At 41.6% G+C, this 17,871-nt stretch overlaps 2 protein-coding genes across 2 annotated transcripts in view; one reads left to right on the forward strand and one right to left on the reverse strand.

Moving 5' to 3' along the window:
* The window catches only part of Mgam2 (maltase-glucoamylase 2 (putative)), an 84,555-nt gene extending 79,369 nt beyond the window's left edge, over nt 1–5,186 (forward strand). Inside the window, exon 48 of the mRNA XM_075953942.1 lies at nt 1,181–5,186. Coding sequence (XP_075810057.1) covers nt 1,181–3,229 — 2,049 coding nt within the window. The 3' untranslated portion in view covers nt 3,230–5,186. The remainder of the gene's footprint in view (nt 1–1,180) is intronic.
* A 2,715-nt stretch (nt 5,187–7,901) lies between these two features.
* Nucleotides 7,902–16,665, reverse strand: LOC142838414 (DBH-like monooxygenase protein 2). Its single transcript, XM_075953835.1, has 13 exons — nt 16,378–16,665; nt 15,076–15,222; nt 14,416–14,577; nt 14,087–14,170; nt 13,149–13,316; nt 12,857–12,959; nt 12,518–12,684; nt 11,606–11,697; nt 11,266–11,362; nt 11,070–11,129; nt 9,193–9,323; nt 8,401–8,518; nt 7,902–8,144 (listed from the first exon to the last, which is right to left on the reverse strand). The coding sequence occupies exons 1-13, from the start codon at nt 16,663–16,665 to the stop codon at nt 7,902–7,904; spliced, it is 1,860 nt and encodes a 619-aa protein (XP_075809950.1).
* Between the last annotated feature and the right edge of the window lie 1,206 nt (nt 16,666–17,871).

A 17,871-nucleotide genomic window follows, 5' to 3' on the forward strand; every position in this document is an offset into this window, starting at 1 on the left:
TATAGAAGAGTGTTTCTGAAAAGCTGTGAGGACTGGACTGTGAGGTATACAACATTGATGGTCTTCTGTTTGCAGTCTGGTATTGATGATCTGTAGTCTGATGATATTCTCTCTGTTTTGATCACTAATGAATTGATTTGTTTTGAATAGATTGGTTTTCTTGACTACCGAACAAAACATAGCAACATTTTGCTCAGAGGCTAAAGACAAGGAATAGTTGTGAAAGTTCTTCTCTCCTTCCTGCAGTGTGCCCATCCCTGGGCAAAATAATTCTTCTTTTAAGTTGGTGCTTAACTGTTATATGATTTAGTGACTTTACTTTACTCATAGTATAAGCTATGCTTTTTTGTGTAAAAGCACAGAGTACCATAAATACTCGACTATTAAAACTATTATAGTGTCAGCCTTGCCCTAAGTGAAACAACATTCTGTAAGATGGAGTATTTATAGAAGAGCAACGTGTGTAATCCTAGCTTTAGAATCTGAATAGTACTTCAGACCATGGCTTAATTATAAAGGATGTAGTAGCCCAAACAGAATGGTTTAAAGAATTGAAAATGGATAACCACAGTTTCTGATTCTAAATGGTGAAAATAGTGCCCTACCGGTACTGGGATTTTGGATAATGAGAATTCTGAGCACCCAAGTGGATTTTTCTCCCTGTGGTCTTCTTGGATACATACTTATATACAATAATATATACTTAGGATTACTAGATTCAAATTTACTCTGAAAGTATTGTTTCTAATTAACCTAGGTGCAGAAAATAATCACAGAGTTTCATTTTTGGAAAACCCTATAACATATTTAATGCCTACTCTTTGTCAGGCATTATTAGGGGTGACAGTAATAAGGTCACAAAATGAATCTGCTGTCAGGAAAGGTAATGTTAATGATAAAATTACAAAGCAAAATAAATGTTAAATTTAAGCACAACTGTGAATATTTGAGATCAACGTGACTTGGATATAAGAGAGTGTGAAGAAAGGGATGAAGAGCATTTCTTACACCAGAACACCTCACCATAGTGATCTCTGACCAATAAAACCTGGAGAGATTTGTTCCATTTTTACTTTGTGAAGACTGAGTACCTTTTTCTTGGCTAAGATAAAGGCTGCACAGTGACTTTAATACAATGTTTAATAAGTTCTAATATATTAATGTGATCTTTTTTTGGCAGAAACTAACAATTCAACTGACAGAAAAGAACATGAACCTAGAAAAGATGACAGAGATTATCTGGGTTTATGGAGATCCTACACTTCCCCCACCAGATACAACCAGTGTATTTCCCACAAGCCCTCACACTGAACCCTCAACCAGTATTGCTGTCACTACTACACCTGAAACAGAAAGTACTTCCACACCCACACTTCCTGAAATAACTACACCTTTCCCTACAAGTTCTACTGCTAACTCTAGTGATGTGATTCCTATGACAACCCCAACTCCTGAAATAGCTACTACCGAAAGTACAACTGGCCCCACATTTCCCGATACAACCACACCTATAACTGTGAGTCCCGCTTCTAACACTAGTGATGTGATTCCTATGACAACCCCAACTCCTGAAATAGCTACTACCGACAGTACAACTGACCCCACATTTCCCGATACAACTACACCTATAACTGTGAGTCCCACTCCTAACACTAGTGATGTGATTCCTATGACAACCCCAACTCCTGAAATAGCTACTACCGACAGTACAACTGACCCCACATTTCCCGATACAACCACACCTATAACTGTGAGTCCTGCTGCTAACACTAGTGATGTGATTCCTATGACAACCCCAACTCCTGAAATAGCTACTACCGACAGTACAACTGACCCCACATTTCCCGATACAACCACACCTATAACTGTGAGTCCTGCTGCTAACACTAGTGATGTGATTACTATGACAACCACAACTCCTTATCCAACTGTTGACAATACAACTGACCCCACATTTCCTGATACAACAACACCTTTCCCCATGACTCCTACTGCTAACACTAGTGATGTGATTCCTTTGATAACTACAACTCTTGAACCAACTGTTGACAATACAACTGACCCCACATTTCCCAACACAACTACACCTTTCCCCACGACTCCTACTGCTAATACTAGTGATGTGATTACTATGACAACTACAACTCTTGAACCAACTGTTGACAATACAACTAACCCCACATTTCCCAACACAACTACATCTTTCCCCATGACTCCTACTGCTAATACTAGTGATGTGATTACTATGACAACTACAACTCTTGAACCAACTGTTGACAATACAACTAACCCCACATTTCCCAACACAACTACATCTTTCCCCATGACTCCTACTGCTAATACTAGTGATGTGATTACTATGACAACTACAACTCTTGAACCAACTGTTGACAATACAACTAACCCCACATTTCCCAACACAACTACACCTATAACTGTGAGTCCTACTGCTAACTCTAGTGATGGGATTCCTATGACAACCCCAACTCCTGAACCAACTGTTGACAATACAACCCACCCCACATTTCCCAACATAACTACACCTTTCCCTATGAGTCCTACTGCTAACTCTAGTGATGTGATTCCTTTGATAACTACAACTCTTGAACCAACTGTTGACAATACAACTGACCCCACATTTCCCAACACAACTACACCTTTCCCCATGACTCCTACTGCTAATACTAGTGATGTGATTACTATGACAACTACAACTCTTGAACCAACTGTTGACAATACAACTAACCCCACATTTCCCAACACAACTACACCTTTCCCCATGACTCCTACTGCTAACACTAGTGATGTGATTCCTATGACAACCCCAACTCCTTATCCAACTGTTGACAATACAACCCACCCCACATTTTCCATCACAACCACACCTATAACTGTGAGTCCTACTGCTAACTCTAGTGATGTGATTCCTTTGATAACCACAACTCCTGAACCAACTGTTGACAATACAACCCACCCCACATTTCCCAACACAACTACACCTTTCCCTACCAATGCTACTGCTAACACTAGTGATGGGATTCCTTCCACAACCACAACTCCTGGAATAGCTACTGCCGACAGTACAAGCGACACCACATTTCCTGACACCACTGCAGCTTTTCCTACAAGTCCTCCTACAGCTAACAGTAGCGATGCCATTCCTTACACAATCACAACTCCTGAAACAACTTCTGTGGATAATGCAAATAAAACCACCATCATAACATAGCTACACCTTTCCTACAAATCCTCCAAATGTTAACACTAGTGGTGTGATTACTTTCACAACCACAGTTGCTGAAACAAGTTCTGCTGACGGTCCAGCTGGGACATTTCCCAACACGACTTCACCTTTCCCTACCAGTCTTCATACTGCTGTCACTAGTGATGGGATTCACTTCACAATCACAGCTACGGAAGCAAGTTCTGTTGACAATGCAGCTAGTACCACACTTCCTCCAATAACTACAGAGTTCCCTCAGAGTCCTGCTATTGTTAGCACTACTGCTGCGATTCCTGCCACAATGACAGCTACTGAAAGAAGTACTGGGGATGCCGCACACTCTATGGTAGTGCCATGATCTCATTCAATGGGTCTAGTCCAGTGGTTCTCAACTTTCCTAATTCTGTGACTGTTTAATACAGTTCCTCATATTGTGGTAACCCTCGACCGTAAAATTATTTTGTTGCTTTTTCACAATGTAATTTTTCTGCTGTTATTGATCATAATGTAAATTATTTGATATGTGACCCCTGTGGAGGTCAAGACTCACAGGTTGAGAGCCATTGGTAGTGCTAGAACACCACCCAGTACAGAATCATTACCTCAAAAAACTCTTTGAAACAAAGGTACAAAAGTTTGTGAATAGACTTAGGATAACTTGTATGCCATGAACAGTTTTTGTCTAATTATAGCAGACATAGATACTCCAAGAACTACAATAATTGTAGACATCTAAGGATGTTTTCATTCCAAACATGACTTTTACCCAAGAAGGTACACATGGTGATCATGATGTCTGAATGTATACCCCAATTTTTTCTTAAGTTAGCTATTATACCTATGACCTTATTGGTTAAATGACACATATGTCTATGACCTCCACTTGCAATGGTAGTACCTCATTCCATAACACAGCACATTCTGTGACTACTATTTCTATAGGTTTTTTTGATATAGTACCACTCCTATTGTTTTCTTGGGTTACAAGGCCTAATTCAACATCGGAGAGTCCTGGTGATACTCAAGTTACCTCACAGCCAACTGCTTACTGATGTAGGAGATTCTTCTGTCTATGTTGAATAAAGAAACTGCTTTGGCCTTTGATATGGCAGCCCTTAAGTGGGTGGAGTAGAGAGAACAGAGTGCTGGGAAGAAAGGCAGTGTGGCAGACTCAAAATGTGTTATTTTTTTCAAGTAGGAATACTCAACCTGTACATCTGTTTATAGATGCCAACCTGCTCTAAAATTTTGAATTTACTCTTATGAGATAGCTTTAGGCCACTACTGCTCCTACTAATGAGTAACTCTGATATGTCTACAAATTAGAACTTACCCAGACAGAGGTAAGACTGTAGGCATAGCCCCAGGAGACACTCTATCCTGGATTGGAGTTTAGAATCATGGTCACCTATTTCTTTATTTTGCTATTTTATTTTTGTCTATCCTTTGGTGTATTAGAAATTCCTGAATGATCTTGATAGTTCATATATAAATTTACCACTCATCTTCGGCCTACTGCTTTGGTAGATCACTATCCTTGACAACAGATTCACGGATACTGCCAAATTAAGCTAATTAATTGGGCACTATTGAAGGCTTGAGAAGTATTCTCGAAATCTGTAGTTATGAAATCTGTGGGTACCCAGGACTCTCTGTAAAGTCAATAGCATCAAGTCTGTTTTTATAATACCAGTTGTTATTTGTGTCTTTCACTCTTGTTATCTTACTGGTACATAGTGCCATTTTTCAGAGACTCCAATGTGGCATTGCAACAGAAAGAAACAGAAACAGCTGTGAAGAGGGTGCTTTTGCTGTTAAGACATTAAAAAGACTTACAAAATGTAAAAAAAAATATCATGTTCTTACTCTTTGTTTTTGCCTTTGAAAATATGCCTATTTTCACAAAGGTATTATTTATGTTGATATAGTTGATATGTTGTTATTTTTAATTAAGAAAAATAAATATTTATAAAATACTTTGTAAATGACTCAATTTAAATTTTGTATGCAATAAATATTAACAGGAATAACTCACATAAGCAATTCAATATCTTCACTGGTTTTGACTGTAAAGAGATCCTGAGACCAAAGAATTTGAAATTCACTTCATTAGGTTTACAGTGTATCTTGTTTCTATCCTCATGTATTTGTTAGTTCTACCAATGATAGCCCCAGAATATTTGATTTACTCTGCTTGAACATCTCTTCCCCTTCTACAAACATTTTCCTGGCTTTCTGACCTGCCATGACAGAGGTTCTATGCTTTAGAATGCTCAACGGCACTCTGTATGAAGAAGATAGATTCATCAGTTATACTTGTGTCTTGGAATTGACACACAAGTTACAACCATTTGAACAAAGATGAGATCATATATTCAGGATTATATGGCTCTTGACTGATCCTTCCAACCCAAACAGAACTTATCTCTCTAGAATGTCATAGATTCCGTTACTTTTATCTTCACTAATAGGAGTTCAATGTGCTACATTTTTGGCAATACAAACTTAGGTGTGTATTGTGGGCCTGAAAGTTTGCTTTGTTTGTTTCTTATGGGTATGCATATGTACATGTTTTTGTATTCGTGCACATGTGCATGTGGGAACACGTACACATGTAACCTCATGCATGTGGATGCCAGAGGTAAATATAGAGTATCTTTCTTAGTTGCTTTCCATCTCATTTTCAGATAAGATCTCCCAATGAAATTCAAGCTCTTTACTTAGGTAGATGTGCTGGCCAGGTCTGAGATTATAACTGATATTCTAACTCTCACTTCTGCAAACAAGTTTCCAGGCCCAGGCTACCAGATGAAAACATCAGAGGGATATTAATAGTTCATCCTCCACCCCAATAACTAGTACACCTTAACTAAATGACCTCACACACTCTAAATCACAAGTTAGCAAGATGTCTTTCTCCCCTGCTGGGAATGCAGGATCACCCTCCCACCACTCTCCTCTTAGAATCAGAGATGTCCTGACTACAAGCAGTGAATGGGCCATTCATCAACTGTGAAGCATAAAGCCCCCCTCTAAAACCTATAAGAAGGGTCTGACCTCAACCCCCCATGCTATACTCTATGATATTAATAACTCTTCTAATATTCTCTCTCACAAAAGGACAATCTGCCTCAGTGTCCCCTTGAATCTAAAATCCAAGATCTTTTAGTGTGCTGAGATAAAATACATCAGAGGAAAATAGATTTTAAGAGCCACATGGATTAAAATTTCCACCCCATCTAAGGTTCCTTATACTATGTCTTCCAGGACATCAGCATATGATTCAGTATTTCCTCGAAAGTCTGCCTACTGAATTGTTGGGCAGTAGTATAAGTAGTCTAAGAAGATGCCCTAAAGAGATATGAACTTGGAAAACTCTCTTTGATTAAGGTGGCAAGATATTCTGCTTACATATCATGAGGATGGGAAGTGGTTCTAGTCAGTTCAGGAGCTGAGTATTTTGTAGATTTTGAGGGCAAAATCTTTGAATATTGTCATATTTCAGTAATGGCATTTGTAATGACAAACTTGTTATATCTCATGTCCTTAGTACTTTTCACCAGTGTGAGAAGAGGGACCACTCTATCAGGAATTAGAGCTACAATCTTAGATCATATCCCTTGGAGCTCGAGATGGTGTTTATTGAAATCATATTCTTGATCACCAGGGGATTAAAATCCTGCCAAACACCTTGAGACATTCAGAGTAGGGGTGACTTCTTGAGGACATAATAAACAAGGCAACTCATAGATTGGCAAAGTGAATCTAACTAAGAATTAATAGACATGGTTTTCAGAAAATCTTAAGTGAGCACCTTGGACCTTTAGTAACCACTGAAACTCAACAAAAGGTTTATACTTAGTCTATTCTTTCTCCATAAAGATCTTCAACAAGTGTTATGCTATGGGGATAATGACTTATTCTTCTCTACTTTGCTTTTTACTTATGCTCAGAGCTCATTTCAACCTGCCTTCCCAAATAGGATCTTCACACTGAATGACTTATGTGTGATAATGTAACATGTGGAAAAATAAACAATAAGGAAGTTGTATTTGGGGCAACCACAACCTCCTGATGCTTTAACCTGGCAATTCAAGAGGCTTCCAAATTGTTTCTCATGGACCAAAGATTCAAACAAAAGAGACTGTCAAAGGAAGCAAGTTGAATTTTATTTAATGTAATAATTCAAAATTTATTCCTGTGTACACAGAGCCCCTTCCATTATGAAAAATTGCCCTTTCTTCTCTAGTATACTTCTAGCATAGTCACATTGCCTCTGAAGGAACTGGACACAAAATATCATTAGAAAAGAGAAGTAATAGCTTTCTCAAGGGCCATGCTTGTGCCAAGGGGTTTACAATGCTTTACCTCTGCACTCAAGTCCCATCCCGCTCATAGCATCAATTTGAGAGGGAGCAGGGCACTAAAACTCTTAGAGAGTGGACCCATCATCTAACATCAAACTTGGAGGCAGAATTTCTCAGACAACGTGTGATTGTATCAATGGTTGTGCTTTAAGAATAACCTGAAAAGTGAATTGTGGATAAAATTCGAGAGTCTGCAATGTCATAGTTTCGTTTATCAAAAATGGCACAGACAAATGGCTTTTAGAGGGGTCATATCGGGGGATTGTTTCTGTGGTTCGTGATAGGGGAGTAGGTGGCATGAGGAGACAGAATTACACTCCAGTCTGCAACATGGCAAGGAGCCACGACAGTGTACCCTGCAGGAACAAGATAACAACCAGGGGCAGGTGCCTCAGGGTGGCAGTATTGGAGCCAGAGAGGGCCATTGGTGCAGCCCTGAAGCCTGCAGGGGTCTTGTCCTGAGGTTCCACTTTGCCTCCAGAGGACTCTAAGCACGGCCCTCGAGGAGTTGGGATAATATCAGGAATCCAACCTGTTGTATTTTCTTCTTCTTCCTGAAGGAGATGGGACAAATGAGTAAGTTCAGAAAAATTCCTTCTTTTTTTCCTTTCCTTGAAACTTTATCATTCCTGTCCTACAAGCTAACTGAGAGGCTCCAACCACTCCTACAATGCAGGACAGCAACAGCTTGCCTTTCTGCTTCTTCTGAGTCCCTTCCCCAATTCCTATTATTGCCATTTGCTTCCACCATTCTTTGTCTTGCCCAATCCCACCCCAACCATGCAGGGCAGTGTCTCCTGTGACACGCACATCAATAGTCTTGATCAGCACTGTCTGCTGGGACTCCTTGCAAGCTTTCTCTGCTTTCTTAATGTTCTCTGGTGTCCATTCAACATTATTCAGGACCATCAGGTTCTCCATGGGATTCCTATGGATGGAAGAGTTATTAGGACGGGGACTTGGGAGTAATCATTGGCGAAATGCCTCTCTGACAAAATAGGTTGAAAACACGCTGGCAAAAACTACATGGAACATTGTATAGCTAAGCTGACATTCTTAGTGAGTTTGGCAAGAGCAACATATCAGAGAGAACTAAGGACATCGCAAAAGAGGTTGTTCTTTAAGGATGTGGATCTTCATGTGGGTGCCATAGGGTCTGGAAGGTTGATGAATTACCTTCAGAGAACTTGCAATTGCCCTGAAGTTGTAGTGTGTCTATTAAGGATTTTTTTCTGCTTCTTATTAGAGTTTTATAAGGGTGGGTACTTACTTAAAAGTTTGAACATGACTGTAAACTAGTGCTCAAGTGCAGCAGGATAGAGAAATTTGTGCATATGATATCTGACTTTCCAGGGTCAGCTGCTCCTCTTTACTGTGCCTTTATGATACAGAAACTCTTGCACAAAACTCCTGTAGTCAGAGCTTTTTGAGCAAACACTGGAAGAAGCAAGAGTGAGGATTGCAGGGGGATGATTAGCCATCCCCTGAAGGCTCCTAGCTCACCAACCTGGGGGGAATGAACGACACTTCTTTTGCTCCTTCCCCAGGTCCTTTCAATATCCCTTCCCACACTTGTGGGTTTCAGATTCCAGAATGACTCACTCTGAGGCTTCTTCTCCCAGCTCATTGGTCACATAGATAATGTCAGGGTATCCCAGGCAACTGGAGATGTTAATTCTGGGATAGTAGAAGAAGAAGACAAGGCACATCTCATTAATGGTGCTGGGACCTCCCTGGGAAAGGCGAGAGATGGAGAAACAAGTATATAAAAGCATGTAGAGAGGGAATAGGCATGCAATACATTGTAAAGGTTGTCACTATTCCAGAGAGCTTTTCCTCTTCCCAAACATAAGAGTTCAGCTCAGTATGCCCTGCCATATCTCTTCCTATGCTTTGTTTTCTTTCCAGTTATTGAACAAATACTGATATTACTTCTCAAAAAGTTATTCCACGTATCTTCCTTATTCTCTACATTTCTGCTGCTAACTACCCCACTCACCCCGGTTTGGGGTACACTGCTAACTACCCCACTCACCCCGGTTTGGGGTACACTGCTAACTACCCCACTCACCTCGGTTTGGGGTACACTGCCTGCTTTGTACTTAGTGTCAGTCACCCACCTGCCTGTATTGCAATCTCTTTCTGTCCAGCGTCATATCATTTGCTTATAATATAATATAATATAATATAATATAATATAATATAATATAATATGTATTTTGTACCCTCTCATGACTCTACTCAATGAACTCCAGTGGCCTCTTATTGTCTTTTGAAGATAATCTATTTGATGACAAATTAGTTGATTGCATATAACAAATCCCAACCTATTACTCCCTTCTATTATTGACATGCCAATATAATTTGACAGTTCAACTCTGCTGCCTGAGACTTGTAGGCAGGAAGCATCATCTTCGAGAAGATGCTTTAAGAACTCTTGGCAGCTTCAAATCCCTCAACCTCATTCAGTTACTTCATGTGTCTGCTCTCATTCCTTAACATCCACGCAAGCTCATCGTTCTTCATGCGCACGTCCTGCATTCCTTTTTGATGGATGACTTTCTCATTTCTATCCTTCTCTAGAACTCCGCATCGTTATGTACCTAGAGCAGGACCCACTTATTGATATCACAAGTTCCTTATATCGCTTTATGTTCCCTGAAATATTTCTAAACTCTCATCCCCATTTTTCCATTCTGATGTTTTCTGTCTTGTTTTACAATTATATTTATGGCTGTGTTTTCTTCCTTAAAAACATGCAATCATTTCTGAAGCATTGAATTCATCCCTATATAAAATTGTTGGGTTTCCTCGCAATCACAGTAACAATAGTTAGCTCTAAGTAAGCATCTACCTACTAAAAGAGACACGATGATCTCATTCTTCTGTATGTGTTAAGCAGTTATCACAATAATATTTTTGATCTTTTTTTTCAAGTGTGGGTTTTCCTATGTAGCCTTGGTTTTCCTATCCTGGAACTCGCTCTGTAGACCAGGCTGGCCTTGAACTCACAGAGATCCACCTGCCTCTACCTTCCAAGTGCTGGGATTAAAAGGATGCACCACCACTACCCAGGATATCACAACAATTTTATGAGCTAGTATTATTATTCTTTCTTTATGAATTTAGAATGTAAACATGATTTTGATGCTTTGTCTAGATCATAAAACTGCTAAATGGTTTTGCTGACATTAAACCCAGGGCAGTAATGGCCAAGTTCATTAATGGTGTTGGCACCTTCCTGGCTGACATGAGACAGAGATGCCTTAACAGATCCTTTCATGGTCTTAGTGGGTCACTGACAGAAGAGTGTAGGGAATCTCAATCTTGGATGCATGGAAATGTAAGAACACGAAAAATCTCACAGAAGAGAGGAAGGTATAAGCTGTAACAATCAGAGTTATCAGATAGTTAAAGCCAGGATGCAGCTCTCTCATAGGACCACAGTCAATGACACTGCTGTGGAGAAAGACACTTACAAAAGTCATGGAGTCACGATCCAGGGTCTGGTAGTTACATTCGATCAGCAGCTCATCCCCCTATTCACAGGGAAATACGGGAGTTGAGAGTAAGCCAAAGAGGGACTCAGACAATCCTACTGTTTTCTGGCTTAACAGTGAGCTATGATCCTGCTCTCTCCCTCACTGCAGCCATTGCCCCCTCTTAGGTTCACACCGGCTTAATCACTGCAGGCTGAGGTAAGTCTCGAGTCTCTTGCAGATTGAAGTCATATGAATAATCTTTGCATATTATTTGGAGTTGGGTTCCATTTCTAGAAGGAGAGAGGAGCAGAAAGACAGTGATGAGAAGATGAAGCAGGGACTGTCTGACCAATAAAGTTGCAACATGTGGGTTTGTTCAGTGAATGCAAATAGCTCTTGAAATAAACATAAAAGATCCCTCTTCCTCAGCCTCATCTCTATTCTAGCTCCTCATTCTCAACCAGATAGAATACTATGCAGAATCTGAAACTACTCCCATACACAGAAGAAAAACATTTTAGCTTTTCTGTTACCTGTATTGTACAGCTTGCAGGGAGCGGCCAGCTAAGTGGGTGTGGATCAGGTAGCTATATACGTATATGTCAGATACTGGGGCCCCATTCATCTGTAACAAGGAGAAGGTACACCTGATTGGTCAAGAGCTCTGACCTCTAACTTTATTTTTTTCCCTTGACTCTTGATAGCATCTTCTTCTTGTTCCGATTAAGAGTTGCTATCTTAATTTTTCGCCTTTAAATTTTATTGAGTTTATTCTTAGACAGTTTCACATGTGAAGTGTATTCTGATAACTGTCTTCCCCACTCTAAATCTTTTTGCTAACCTTATTACCCACCTTCTTCCCTACAAGTCCCCTCCTTAGATTCACATTAATTTTTTTTTCCTTTTGGAGTACTCATTGAGTTTATCCAGGATCACTGTGAGACCCTGGGTTTGGAACTATCTGTTGGATCCTGCTGGGATCTGCAGTGAAAACGCAATGATTGACTTTCTCTTATAACCCATCAGAAATCAGTAGCTTAGCAGGAGAAGGTAGGACCCCATACATCTGACAGCTGATGGAACCAGTCTTGAGTTTGCTCACTGCAGGCAGCCACTGCTGCTCTGAAGTCATGGCTGCATTGGTTTGGCCACGCCCAGAAGACAGCATTTCTAGACCTTTTCCCTGCCTTCTGACCACTGTGTTCTGTCCACCCACTTTCCAGGTTTTCCCACTCACTCTGCTATTTTCCTCGAACCATCCTGTCCTTACTGCCCCGAATGGCCTGACTCATTCCTCTCTTGTATAATTTGGGTTTGTTGTTTTTCTGAGCACTGGGCTCCAAACATTCTTTAAATTGGTGGCTCAGGCTTGTGAGTTTAGGAATTAGACCAAAGCTCTGATGGAGAACAAGAAACCTCAAGGAATGCCTGTCTCTCAGATTTACCTCCTCAAACTTCTCTGTTTTGCATAGCCCATAGGACAAGAAAGCCTCAGCTCCCGGGGGGATAAAGTGAATTGGGAAAACGGAGATGCCCAGCTCCAGGACTCCCATGTCATATTTGCGAAGGTGTGAGGTGTAGTACAGTCGAATCCCTGAGGTATCACGTATGCCTAGAGTAGAAAGAAATAGTCTCCTCAGAAGGCGGGGGTGGGTCACAATGTTCAGGAAAGCTGGAATGGGCTGTGACTAAGAGGATCCCGCATGTATGCCGCATGTCCCCCATATCCAGAAGACTCGGTTGACTCCACCATCTTCCCTCCCAGAAGTCCTTTAGATACTCACCAGGAAGGTTCTGAAAATTGCTGTAGTGAACCTCCAGTCGAATCCACTGAGGGTCCAAGGGGGTTCCAATAGAGATACCAACATCATCTGGAAACTGATAACTCTGTGGAGATAAGAAAACATGGCAGTGATATGAGAAAGGCCAGAGACAAGAGGCTTGGATCCAACCTCTGGCTCTTCTCTGGTTTTCTAAGCTTTCTTTCAGAATTTCTATGCCCCCAGGTCTTCCATTAGCCCGTTGCCTAATAGCATGCACCCCTTTGTCACAAAATGCCCCTGTTTCTGGACTCACAAGGCCCCCGACAGCCCAGCCTGCGATGACATGGGAACAGAGGGAGAAGGCAGGGTCCGAGCCATAGCATTCACCGATGCCCGTGGGGAGCACACTAGCATTGCCGCATGCATACACGAGGATGTGATGAACCATCGTCTCATTGCGCTCCACCAGCAAGGGCTCAAACTGAACAGAGAAGGGAGGGTGGGTGATAGTCAAGATTTTCTGTCAAATTCTTATTCTCTGTATTTCTCCTCCCCACCCCACCCCTGCCAAAAGCTATGCCATTCTCCGCTTCTCTGAGTTTCTCCTTCTTATCTGTTTCTCTCTCCAAAACTGTATTAGACTCTTCTCTTAACCCCTGTCTCTTTGAATCCATTTCTTGGGAGCTCACAGTGCTAAGTCACCAGTGGCGTTCCAAAGGTTCTGACTTTCTTTAGTGACCTCAATCAATTCATAATTTGCATATATGTAGCCACATCCTTTGAATTTTTCCTTTGAAAATGACCCCCTATACCTTGGAACTTAGAAAATTATATTTTTGGACTTGACTTAAGTTAAAAATATTCAAATGCAAGTTAGATGACTGACTTCACTCTGGCTTGAATTTTCCTACTTTCTGACTGTGCATGGTCACATCCCTTCCTTGCTCTGACCATTCCATTCCTAAACACTAACAGTTCTGAGTCATGATGGGACTTGAAATTGTTCTTTTCAAAAACTTACTATCTACTATCCTTCGTCAGAGTATCTGCTGCATGAATAAAATAGTGCTGGCAGTTCTAGTCCCGGCCCCAGAGCTTCCCACCCCACCAAACTCCACCTGGCTCTGCTCCACATCTCCTTCTCTGTTACTTCCTTATGGCAACATTTTGAATCTCCAAACTATAAGAGGCCCATCACTTTGTTCCAGGCCCCTTGCTGCCTTGGCAGACTTCACTGTTTGCCTCACGTACCTTGTAGATGTGATGCTTCTTGCTGACGATGGGAAGCGGGAGAAAGGAGCAGGCGTATGTGGTGTCATCCTCTGGAATGAGGAACTGGGTAAAGGTGCACAAATGTCCAGTGGAATGTAAGTGAGGCTCCCCCAAAGCAGGAGAGTGGACAGGCGAGGGAGCAGGGTTCATTTTAGGGCTAGATGGGTCTTCCTCACAGAGCCAAGGAGGACTCAGGGTAAGTTACTCTCAGAAATGTGTGGGTACTGGGTTCAAGATGATGGACCTGGAATGAGCAGGGAGAGGGAAACAGGTGGAGGCAGATAGGCAGTGTAGTGCTGAGGTCTTACATTACTGATAGTCAAGTCATGGATGATGGTGTCTTCAGGGGCATCTTGATCATCGTATTGTAGCATTTGTAGCAAGAAGATTGACTTGACAAATGTACGCTCCCGATTCATCTTCGGTATGTCATCTAGGCCATAGGCAGCCAGGACCCTCATGGTGTCACTCTATGGGTACCATGAGCATTGAGCGCTTGGTACTCAAAAGTACCTTGCATATAACCTTTATCCAGGGCACTATATGTGCCGCTTATCTACACAGTGGAATGGGAATAACTTGAGACAAGATTAGTTTGGCTTTAGCTCTACCTCTGACTGAGGTTAACTCATTTGTCATGCTTGACCCCTTCCTATTTTTCTTGTTTGGCAATTTTACACCTGCAGAATAAGAGGGTTGAACTAAATTTAAAATCAAAACTCTGATGTTCAATGGAATTGGTGAGAGTCCTTTAAGACAGGGAGATGAGAATGGGCACTTAGTCATTGGGTAGGACCATGCCAATTAATGATTGGGTTTTTCAAGAGTTGATACAATTGGACAGTACCCAGGAAGTCTAAAGGATAATAGTCTCTTGAATTTGTGACTGACTGCATGAATTGAGGTGACTATATCTTCTTTGGAGAAAATGGTTGGTACTATATATGTTTTTCTTTTCCACATATTACCGTAATGTCAAGGTCGTGTGGGTCACAGGATCGGAAGGGCCTGGAAAAGCGCATAGTGGTAGAGACAGAATCTTCTGTGAGCTTTAGTAGTTCAGCATCCTGACTCCCATCCTGTTCCAGAGTGTCTTCATCCAAAAGGTGCTGGTCCTAGGGTCCAGTGGTCATTAAGAAGTAAGAACCAAGATCCTAAACAGTTAGGCTTTGGGACAACAGGTGTATGCTAAAATGGCAAAAGCCAGCTATCTCCACTGTTCAAATGGGTGTGCTTTCAGAGGGGACAGAGAAATGTCTGCTGGAGTTTCACCACATGGCTTTACTATTGTCTCTTCAAGTCTGAGCTTCATAAATTCGAACAATCCTTCATTGACACCTCAGAGACTAACTTGTTCTCTGAATGATCCGTACCATTCATCCTTTCTCATGAGACAGTCATTATACATTTTCTCATACTGTGATAGCACTGCCCTGTGTAAGTATAGTTCAGAAAGGTGGATGTGAGCTTAGAATATGTGAGTTTTGGCAGACAAGTGAGCTATTACTTCATTTGTGAAAGGCATATTATGGCAGCAGTTCTTAACCTGTGGGCACTGAATGACCCTTTCACAGAGGTCACATACCAGATATCCTGTGTATCAGATATTACATTAACATTTACAATAGTAGCAAAATTATAGCTATGAAGTAGCAATAAAAATAATTATATGGTTGGTGGGATCACTACAAGATGATGAACTGTATTAAAGGGTTGCAGCTTTAGCAAGACTGAGAACTGCTGGGTTATAGAATTCCACTTCAGCCCTCAGCGATGCTATGGGATTTAAAATGAAGAGAATTTGGAAGCATGACAATGCTGATATTGCTTCACATACTGTCATTGCTATTGTTAGACAATTTCATACTGAGGTCCACCAGAGTGGGCCTAAAGTTTACTGGATACAGAAACTGTCTCTAATAGCTTTGAATTTTCTCCAGTGACCTGTGTTTACTCTGCACCTAACAGGTAAGTGCTATTAGACTCTTACAGTATAAGACTTCTTCTTTCTTAAAAGTCTTAACAGGTAACTGGCCTAAATGATGTAAATTACAATGCCAGATCATCTTTGTAAGGGGAGATAAACATTCAACCAGAATTCAGTGTGCTTGAAGGTGTTGGAGAACGAAATTCTTTTCTAGACACAGCCTTCCTCAAGCCAGAGAAGGAGCTCATCTTTGGGGTGGAAGCTGGAGACTACGGACATGCAGCATCCTCAACCCAACACAGGAACTAATTTATCATCAGGAGTTATTCATCCCTAGACTTACCGAAAAGTAGACATTGCCATCAGGAAGGACTCCTCCAACTACCAGATCACTTCCCACAAAAGTGTAGCGATCTGTGATGCCCAGGCCAACCCAGCCAGTTGTTCGGACTTGGAGCTCAAATGTGATGAACTCAGCCTCATAATCAAAGTCCCAGCGCAGAAAAACAGCATGGGAAGGGTCTAGGAACCTGGAATAACGGAGGGGAGATGTAGGGCCCAGGCGCTTGCCCTGGGAAAAGGCTGCCAGGACCAAGAGTAAGAACAGCCTGAAGAGGAGAACACAGGCCATGGCTCCCAGGGCCCGAAACATATTTCCTGCAGATGGACACTGAAGAGCTCTGGACTTATATGTATCTCTATTGTGCCAGGCACGGTGCCATGGAGGAAGGAAAGGCTAGGCTTCTTCTGATCTGATTATCTGCTGTGTACAGCGTGGTGTGGCTTACATAACTGGAGTCAGAAGTATCCAGGGAGGACACAGAGTGGAATTGTCTCACCTTATGTCAGAGACCCAATATGACATTAGAGTCATGCAGTCTTCTATACCAACTATATGGCAGGTTCATGCCCAGTGAGAACCTGTAGAGTCAATGAGGTTCTCAGCTACTTTTTCCCCATTCCTCCAAGTCTACCATACTAATATCCTCAGGAAATATTATTCTTCTCAATTACACTCTCCCCTACTGCAGTTTTATGCCCTTTCCCATTGTATCCCTGTGTGGAATGGGAGAAGCAGAATTTAAGCTTATCTTTTTGATTTTCTGGTACTGTCCAAGAGGAAGGTCTTGGGGTGGGGGAAGAGCTATGACTTCAGTCTCCTGCAGGGACCTGTGTTACTAATACTAGGAAGAACATATGGAGGAGAAAGACTTCTAGGTGGACAAACCTGGGGCAGCTTTGATTTCAGCAACTCATACAGAGGAGCTAGAAGTGGGGGAAAGAAAAAAAAAGAGAATAAGAAACAGATGTGAATTTGCTTGTGGGACGCTTCGTGCTTCACTCTTGTATACCACAAGCATGAATTGCTTTTCAAAGAAATCACAACTCAGTTATTCTCCCCTCCAGGATTAGCCAAGTTTCTGCACTTTTAAGTGCCTTGGCATTACAGAAAAAACATAAAGCACAAAGGGAATATTTTAATAATAGAGCAGAATGAAATCTTGGGTCTCTTAATTACATAACAATTCCAGTCCATGTTGTAATTAAAAAATTAAAAATGCTGCAGGATCCCCGGTGGCAGTAGGCAGCAGAAATGCTGTAGGTCCCCAAACGGTAATAGTGGGCCGTGTGGTTGCAGGCAGTGGGCCCTGAGAGCAGCTTGTCCCAGGCAGAGATGGCTGTCAGTCTCCCGAGCAGTGGCTGGTCCCAGGCAGGGAGACACATGGCAGGCGGGCAAGAGACAGACATGGATAAGCATGCTATGCAGAGTGAGGTTGAATATTTATTCAGGAGGTTATGGACGGGAAGGAAAAAGGGAGAAGGGGAGAGTGAGAGA

The sequence above is a fragment of the Microtus pennsylvanicus genome, chromosome 19 (assembly GCF_037038515.1).
Source record: "Microtus pennsylvanicus isolate mMicPen1 chromosome 19, mMicPen1.hap1, whole genome shotgun sequence".
NCBI classification, from domain to species: domain Eukaryota; kingdom Metazoa; phylum Chordata; class Mammalia; order Rodentia; family Cricetidae; genus Microtus; species Microtus pennsylvanicus.